The 9,139-nt window shown below is 39.1% G+C and overlaps 2 protein-coding genes across 5 annotated transcripts in view; one reads left to right on the top strand and one right to left on the bottom strand.

Annotated features, from left to right (window-relative positions):
* Positions 1-1,131: 1,131 nt before the first annotated feature.
* On the bottom strand, positions 1,132-6,954 carry LOC135479404 (coiled-coil domain-containing protein 160 homolog). 3 transcript variants are annotated; one of them, XM_064759228.1, is made up of 3 exons: positions 6,905-6,954; positions 4,641-4,916; positions 1,132-3,704 (listed from the first exon to the last, which is right to left on the bottom strand). In XM_064759228.1, the coding sequence occupies exons 1-3, from the start codon at positions 6,906-6,908 to the stop codon at positions 2,974-2,976; spliced, it is 1,011 nt and encodes a 336-aa protein (XP_064615298.1). In that variant the 5' UTR covers positions 6,909-6,954; the 3' UTR covers positions 1,132-2,973. The 3 variants fall into 3 exon arrangements, with proteins under 3 accessions (XP_064615298.1, XP_064615300.1, XP_064615299.1); XM_064759230.1 differs by having other exon boundaries at positions 6,799-6,948; XM_064759229.1 differs by having other exon boundaries at positions 6,803-6,948.
* A 120-nt stretch (positions 6,955-7,074) lies between these two features.
* Positions 7,075-9,139, top strand: part of LOC135479673 (glycogenin-1-like) — a 50,214-nt gene continuing 48,149 nt past the window's right edge. For both annotated transcript variants that reach the window (XM_064759573.1, XM_064759572.1), the window contains exon 1: positions 7,075-7,106. In XM_064759573.1, the coding sequence (XP_064615643.1) occupies positions 7,088-7,106 (19 nt within the window). In that variant the 5' untranslated portion in view covers positions 7,075-7,087. The remainder of the gene's footprint in view (positions 7,107-9,139) is intronic.

Raw genomic sequence — 9,139 nt, 5'->3', positions numbered from 1 at the left:
AATCTGCAGTTAAAAACGAGTCCAAGCCATGCCACAGAGAACAACTCAGTGAGCTATAACCTCGTGCAGACTTCCTGACCATTTTACTAACCATACAGGATTTCACATGGAATTTCTAATAGAAGATCTATGACACGAATTTTAAGTGCTTTGTGATGAAAGCGTGTAAAACACACACCATGTCTTGTTACTGATGTTTGTAAAGTGAATCTTGCTGTTTTCCATGTTGTTTTAAGTAAGGAGTTGGGTCAGGTACTTGTTTGCTCCAGGCACTCTGTAGAACCAGGCAGAAGCTATGAAACATCAGTGAAGCAATCAAACTAAACCGGTGCAGAATCTGACAAAGCCATTATGCAATAACACAAAGAGGAGTCCATACTAACAGCAAAAATAAACAAAGCAATGGTGCCACCAGAAAAACGCCAGTCCTTATAGGGATGAAGTCATGAACCAGAGAAAGTCAGTGAGAAACCAGACAGCACCAGTGAGGAACCAGACAGCACCAGTGAGGAACCAGACAACGCACTTGAGAATCAGACAAAAAGAGAAACCATACACATTGAGGAACCCGGCAAAGCCAGTCAGGAACCAGGCAACACCAGTCTGAAACCAGACAAAGTGAGGAACCAGACAATGCCAGTCAGGAAGCAGACAAAGCCAGTCAGGAAACAGACAAAGCAAGTGAGGAACCAGACAATGCCAGTGAGGAACCAGTCAATGCTGAAGAGGAACCAGACAATGCCAGTGATGAAGAAGACCATCCTAGTCAGAAACCAGACAATGCTGGTGAGGAAGAAGACCATCCCAGTGAGAAACGAGACAAAGGTGATTAGGAAGCAGGACATATCAATAGATGAAGAGCATGAGAGACAAGATAAAGACAAAACAAGTGCATCCCAACAACAAAGGGGGAATGCAAATCAAAACTATGAAAGAGGAATAAAAGCAATGGTAAAAGTTGATGCACCAGCTTCATGTGTTCACTGCACACAACACACAGTCAAGAAATATATGGTATAAAGCTTTATATTAAATGAAACTTAGACCCTCTTTAATATGAGTACACACAAAAAACAAGAAGTCATAAGTTAAGGAAAATGAGTTTAAATTCAATAACGTTTATTTGTTTTCTTTACAGAACTGACGTGTGATGAAATGAATGTTAACAAACACTCCATTCTGATATCCATGTACATATATAGTCTAGGGCTCAGTTGTTCAAAACAGTATTAGGACTTAAACCCTGTATTAACCAGACTAAAGCGGCATTGATTTTGTATTAGGATAAGACTCGTATTAAGACATAAAGCAAGCCTGGCTTTACTTTAAGACATTTTTAAACAACCTGGCCCTGTATTTTTCTCCAAGGATATACTTAAAACGCACTGTAATATGTCTTCTACATTTAAATGAGACTTATACATGTGAACACTGACAAAAAGTATATGTATGAAGTTTAATGTCATTCTGCATTTATGTATATGGTATAAAAATAAATTCCTGCTTCTTCAACATTTGGCTGGTTTCACACTGCAGTTTTAACATACATGTATGTGCACATACAGGTATAGCATGAAGATAGTTACAAATGACGTTAAATATATGTTATGATACATCATCTGTAGATGCATGTATACTGTTCAAATGTAGCTGACCATTTACCATGGTTCTAACAACTTCTCACTACAGTGAACCAAGAATATATATAGATGCAAAACTAGAAAATGTCTTTGCGAATGGCAAACACTAAAGCAGTCCTCAGATTTTTTTCACTTCTGCATGACCGTGACCTTTAGACAAATGTTCGTCAGAAAGTCAGTCCGATTGCAACCTTGGTGTATAGATGATTCATACCCAGTTCCATGAAATTTAAAACATTCGGCAATACCAAGCATGAGTTACCTTGAAACTGTAACCTCAGAATGACATGCATGATACAAACTAACCAGGTCAATGTCACAGATATGAAATAAAGAAACACACTGACCACGCACATGAAATAGGCAAAAGGACAGAAAACTGAGGAAATATGAACAAAGCCATTTTCACCCAAAATTTCTGCATGACCTTGTCCTTTGGGCCAATTTTCATCTTGTCATTCAGTTTACAACCATAATGTTCACGTCACATACATAAAATATCATAATCAATTTAAACAGCGACAGAGATTTCACTGTTTCAATGTAAGCAAAATAGTGCACAAGACAATCTAAAGCACTACCATGTTATCAGTTTTCACCGGTCAGGTATGAGTTGCATGTATTTCTATAAATCAAAGAAGGTTTAAGACGTTTAATAAGACTGATTACTATACTAGTTCTTAGTATCATCAAATGATGCTGAAATAATTCTGGTGCAAAAAACTGGAGAGTCTGGAGAAAAAGCATAGTTTTTGGCATAAGAGCTGTAAAGTTACTGATAATGTTTCTCGTATGTAATATACTGATATGTACACCATGCTAGGGAAAGGCAATTCAAACAGCCGCTAACTATTACAAGTATGCAGGATGAGAAGAGATTCTACAAATTGGCTGTCCACAGCCAGGATTGAACCCGCATCTTGTGAGTCAAGTAATTCAAAAACAACCGTTTTAACCACTTAGCCATAACCATCTCCTTACAACAATTAGCAAACTCAGTTGTGATTTAGAGCAGATGTGTGTGTCAAGGAAATACTCATACATCTACAAATAGATTTCCTCACTACTGGAAAAATCACAAAATAACTTTCGGTATCCCATGGAACAAGTTTATTCTCCAGTTATGCATCGAATATTTATACTTCATTATATGCATACCAATTTTCCTATATGAGGAAGAGAGGAATAACAATCCTCACACCATGGCAAAACCCATATAACTATAGTTATTTGACTCCTATGCTTTCGGCCTTACATATGTCATAAAAAAATCCCACATTTGTAAATCAACATGCATGCTACCTATATTGGACACCCATCCAACACATAAGTTCTAATACTGAAATCGTTTGATCTCGTCCTTGCTTACAGCATTAGGAAAGCCTCCTGCCTGATAAGGTAAAGAGGAAAAATGTTTCTGTAATTGCTCCAGTCCTTTCTTGGTCACAGAATGTTGGTTTCTTTCACATTCCAAATCAGTGGAGACAGTTTCCAGTCTTTTTTGTAAATTGGCCATTTCTTGTTCATAAGATAGCCTGATGTTTTCTTCTGCCAGGACTTTATCTACAGCAAATTTCTGATTCTGACTACTGAACTGCACCTGTAAAGCCTTTCTCTTCAGCCTTTCCTTGTCCAGATCCACCCGGGCCTCATGAGCTTCCATCATATAACGAGCCCTTTCCTTTTTAGCTTCTTCGTACATTTCATGAAGCATTTTAACTTTGGCTGTAGCTTTTCCCACTTCTTCCTGAAGCGTATCACAGTGAATTTTCAGTCGGCGATTTGCCTTCTTGGCCTCGGTGTGCTTGGATGTCTTGTCCTGAAGTTGAGTCTCAAGAGTTACTGCCCTTTGCTCCAGCTTCTTATTTCTATCCTCTATTTCATGAATCCTGACTTTTAACTGAGTTATTTCCTCTTTGGCTGCCTTGTACACTTTGCGTAGCACAGATATCTCCTCTGTGTCCCAAATACAAGAATGACTCAGATCAACATGCTTCTCCATTCTGTCCGTGGTGCCTTGTTCTGGAGACCGGTTGTTACTGGATTGTGAAACATCTCTAGTTCCTGTTAGAGGCAACAAGAACACAAATATTACATGCATTGCTTACACTGTAAATGTCTGAAAGGTTAAAACCTCTTCATACATGTTATACAAGACACGGGGCCTCCGTGGCTCAGTTGGTTAGCGCGCTAACCCAGGAGCCTCTCATCAATGCAGTCGCTGTGAGTTCAAGTCCAGCTCATGCTGACTTCCTCTCAGGCTGTATGTGGGAAAATCTGCCAGCAACCTGCGGATGGTCGTGGGTTTTCCTCGGGCTCTGCCCAGTTTCCTCCCACCTTAATGCTGGCCGCTGTCTTATAAGTGAAATATTCTTGAGTACGGCGTAAACCACCAATCAAATAAATAAATAAATAAATATACAAGACACTATACCAGAGATTTTAGCAAAAAAAAATCAATCAGCACAAATCCAATCAAATTATTGTTATTATTAATTACCTTTCACAAAATATGAACTTCATCTGTGTATGTGTTGATGTTCAAAATTGGAAATAAATTTTTTAACTTCCTCAAAATTTAGAATCAATTTAACAATATAAACAGTACACGTAGGAGTAAGGGGAGGGAATTTGATTCGATTAGCAATTATGGATTTTTTGCCAAAAATTTTCCAGCATATCCTAAAAATAATCATGTCAAATTATTTGAGGAATTTATATGATTGATTGCTGGGTTACGCCATACAGAAATTTACAGTATGCATTTAGATAATCCAGACATTACAGGTAGATAATCCAGACACACGGTACAATGCGGGCTCTGCCTGTTTTCCTTCCACCATAATGCTGGCCGCAGTCGTACAAGTGAAATATTCTTGAGTACGGCGTAAAACACCAATCAAATAAATAAATAAACACAGTACCATGTACATTATATCTATACATGCATCGAGAATTCAACCACAAAACTGTGAACAAATTTAGTGGATTTAGACAGACCTTTACTTGACTGCTGATTTTGTTTCTTAATCTCTTTCCCGAGAGCCATAGTCATGCGGACCTTTTCATAGACATTTTGAATAGCTTCAGGATTGTAAGCAGACACCCTCTGAACCCTCCTGGATTCATGCTCCTCATCATCTGGCATTCTCCCCTCCAAGACCTCGTTCAGTGTCACTCCATAAGCAGGAGGAAAGAGTGACTCAACCCAGTGGGCATTAGGGTTCTCCTCTTCTTCAGACATTGCTTTCCCTTCTACTTTGACTACAATCTCACCTAGAAAAAAAAAGAACATTGCAGGCTTTCGTAAGTTACATGAGACGAGAGACATAAATCAGTTTGAGGTGCTTGAGAGTGCAGGGTATTCAGGGGGTAACGTGAGACATAAATCAGTTTGAGGTGCTTCAGGAAGCAGTGTATATTCAAGGGTTAGGGAGACATGTAAAACAGTGTGAGGTGCTTGAGAGTGCAGAATATTTAGGGGTTAACCAGAGACAGAGACAGAACATTGCAGGCTTTTGTAAATTACATGAGACAAGAGACATAAATCAGTTTGAGGTGCTTGAGAGTGCAGGGTATTCAGGGGGTAACAAGAGACGTAAATGAGTTTGAGGTGCTTCAGGAAGCAGTGTATATTCAAGGGTTAGGAAGATGTAAAACAGTGTGAGGTGCTTGAGAGTGCAGGGTATTCAGGGCTTAACCAGAGACATAAATCAATTTGAGATGCTTCTGGGAGCAGTGTATATTCAAGGGTTAGGGAGACATGTCAAACAGTTTGATGTTCCTGAGAGGGCAGGATATTCAGGCATGTCAGGGGTAGCAAGGCATGTTAGGGGCCAGCTTAAGGAGAAAAGCAGGCAAAACCAAAAAAAAAAAAAAAAAGAGAGAAAATGAACAGTCAGTAGCTGGTCAGGTTAAACTTGAACTGCTAGTATTTAAAAAGATTTAGAGGATTATAATTTTCATGATATTTTCAGAGATCATAAATAAAAAATGGCAGCCTACATAACTATCCTGAATTTGAACGGGTCATACAAATGCGAGCAGAAAGTAAATCCTGGCCATAATAACAGGTGATCCTGAGGGCAGTGGAGTCTCTTAGATTCGAGACCCTGCTAACCCACTTAAGAGTTAACATTCTAACTTTGGAATCTGTCTGCCTTGAGTTGTCAATGCAGGCTGTCTATAGATTGCAGAGTTTGCCCGCCGACAAGGTGTAGCGATCCTCGAGCAAGGCTGCCACATTCAATCCACAAGTCACAATTGACCATCTCATCAGCTCTACGCTTTGACGATGTGTAGCAGTGCAGCAGGCAAATGGCAGACATACACCGAACTCCAGTGTGGAATCTCACGAAATGAACCCACCCCCGATTCCTATAAACATGCCTCATCATTACCATCAGTTGTCTGTTTCAAACAGTTAACAAAATGTATAACTAAGAGACCATTTTATGCCCTCCTGAAAAACGGTATTGAAAGGAATTTGATAATGCAGTTAATTTTATCAAAATATTGGGTGTTGCATTTATATTTTTCTTCAGTATATAAGTGCCCATGGGACAAAATAAAACTGATTTAGAAACATTAACGACAGACATGAGCAGATAATAGCTCCAGGTAGGGAAACAAGTGGAAAAACTGGAGGTTGAAGGCTTTATTTCTTAAATTTTGGAGACATTGTGGGATGCTGGTCGAAAGTCGTTTCATACCTTTACTTCTTATAGATATGTAGGGGGCTGGGTCATATACTGGGTTTACAGACGTAACCTAGATCCACTGCTATGCAGGGTTACCAAAAGGTTTAAACTAAGAGCTTGTGCATACATGGTTTTCAGCAGCTGATCTCTAAGTCATGTATGTTTGGACCTCTATCTAAAAGTAAAACTAAAACTAAATTAGCTGATTGCACATCACTCAATCAGCCCTGGAACGTCGACATCTCCACCATGTTGAAACAATGAATGGAATGGAATGGATACTGTGATGGCTCAACTTGATCACGGCGTGAACTAAAACTTATGTGATATTCTGAGCAAATAGGCACACCAATGATAGTTGGTGCTTTTTCGCATCAAAGAGGGCACCGTAGACATGATGTGTCAACAACAACCTAGTGTTCAATGAGAACGGCGTCGATAGTAACGTGAATGTTTACCTACTTTTCCACAATTTCCTGGGTAGTTGTGTGATTTTACCACTGTCTTTGTGTGGGAAATGTGCTATTGTAACAGCCGATACCAAGTGTAACGGTCACAACTCACACATGCGTGACTGTTTAGCAAATTCCGATGGTTACGTGACGAAAATCTTCCGTGCCGGGCGGCCATTTTAACTCAAACTACTACCGGTCACATGACTAAATGTCCTTAACGCTGATTGGCTGAAAACTGTGAAGGTCGCGCGGTCACGAGACGGCCTTGTTGAACACGAAAGTGATCGAGAGGATGGCTGCGGTTGAAACAGGTAAATTATTGCTTCACAGAATCGCTTTTCTTCATTTCACCTCGATATGTCTTATCTGTTACGAACTACACTTTATTTCAGATTGTACCGGATCGATATAATGTCATTTGCACCTGTGTCAAGTTGGCATGCCTAGTTTTAGTGGAACCCTACCTCCGAAAATCCCGACCAGCCTTTTCTTGACTTATAAGGCTACGTACTCCACGTTGTACAGTCATACAGCTGTTCTCAAGCTGGACACAAACAAGCACAAATTTGCCGTTGAAATTCATGTTTTGCTAATGCTGCAATGGTAATCTCCAAATTATAGTGTCATTCAAAAGGCACAACTGGCTAGTAGTCTACTAATAGTAATACTTATCCTTACCACGTGCATCTTTTTGGATTAAGACACATGTAGGACTGCATCACGTACTAAGTTGTAACTGATCAATGACATGTTGATGACATGTCATACACATACATGTTAAAAGTAGTAACATAGTTTAAATTATGCCTTGTGTAGCAACTCTGCTGTCAGGTAACAAAAACGGAACAGACTTGGCTGAGAACTCTTTTTATCGTGTCTTGAATTTTTGATGATGTTGGTTTACAAAGAGAACAAACGTGTACATGTAGGCTAGTTTAACATATAAGTAAGCTGAATCAGCATTTTAAGAGTCCATTGATTTGAAGCATGTTGTGAGTCGGGGTGGGTGGAGGGGAGTGGTGGTGCAGAAGTACAAGGCAATAAGGCTGACATATACCATGATTTTTTGGTAGATCCTAGACTGAATATATATATATATCTTGCATAACTGGATGATCTCTCTCTCTTTTTTTTTTTGCAAAAAAGTACTTGATATTAAAATTTTTGGATCCAAATGGTTTCCAGTGTTGAACAAATGCAAGTTTGAAAGCAAAATCTACCTGAAAACACTGTTCTGGTAATCTGCCACAATGAATGGGGACTCAGGGCTGTAACTAACTCATGTATAATATTGGTATGCATGTATATTAGATATAGAACAGGATGGTCATTAATGTGGCTAATGTATTAAACAAGGAAGAAATTTTGTCAGCATTGCAAAAGTTTCCATGTACCATACCAATATTACAGATATTCTTAATTCTATCAGTCAAACAAATCCTGCAACACAGTTTGAATTTTTTAAAAACAATATTTGGGAAAATTTGATTTCAACGAAGTTATGTTTTGTTAGTTAACCTGTTGCATTTTTTTCTGCAAAATGAAATTTTGCTGGCATGAAGCGTGAAGTGTAAGATACTTGGGTATACATACAGTCCTTTAATATGGGATGCCACTTCTGTTTCCTTATTTGGACTAATTTTCCAAACTTACAGTTCTGTTACCTGAGCTAGGCCGCTTTCTAGAGAGATGTATGGGAAACCGTAAACCTGTATAACTTACCCATCTGATATACAGAGAAGCTACATAACGTAAATACTATTTACTGTCTTATATACATCCACATAGCCATATTAAGGCAATGTGCTCCAACATTTTACGAAAGACACGTTAAATCCCATTATCCGTTAGATTATATAATCCGTCTAGCAATAACGCATTGTAAAACCCACTTGAAGATTTTGGTTTTGGTATTTCAAAAGGTGTGAAAAGAATACTTAACACATTCTGGGTCAAATGCAGCTTCTTAGGCTGCCATTCTCAGGCAGCGAAATTTGGCGCGAACGAAACCGTCGGTCGCGCAACGGTTACGTGCGGTTCAATTTGGCTAACCGGAAAATCGGTTAGGCCAACTGTCCAACGAGAACGTCCTTAGAGTCAGGGTGCATTAGGTAACTACAGATAAACTGGACTGAACAGCTTTCATAATCACAACGCGGCCAGTATGCGGTCAGCCACAGCCAGCTGCCTGTGCTGGCCACATGGAAATGTAATCATTCATATATGCTTTATAGGCTTTGAGATAATACTCAAATTATTCATTTCGACTTATCTTTTCACATATAAGCCTGTATAACGGAATTTCACGTAAAAATGTGCCACAGGAGTCAAGTACCAACCAGGC

Source organism: Liolophura sinensis, chromosome 12 (genome assembly GCF_032854445.1).
Source record: "Liolophura sinensis isolate JHLJ2023 chromosome 12, CUHK_Ljap_v2, whole genome shotgun sequence".
Lineage (NCBI taxonomy): Eukaryota > Metazoa > Mollusca > Polyplacophora > Chitonida > Chitonidae > Liolophura > Liolophura sinensis.
The sequence above is the reverse complement of the archived record's forward strand: the minus strand, read 5'-3'. Positions and strand labels throughout refer to the sequence as shown.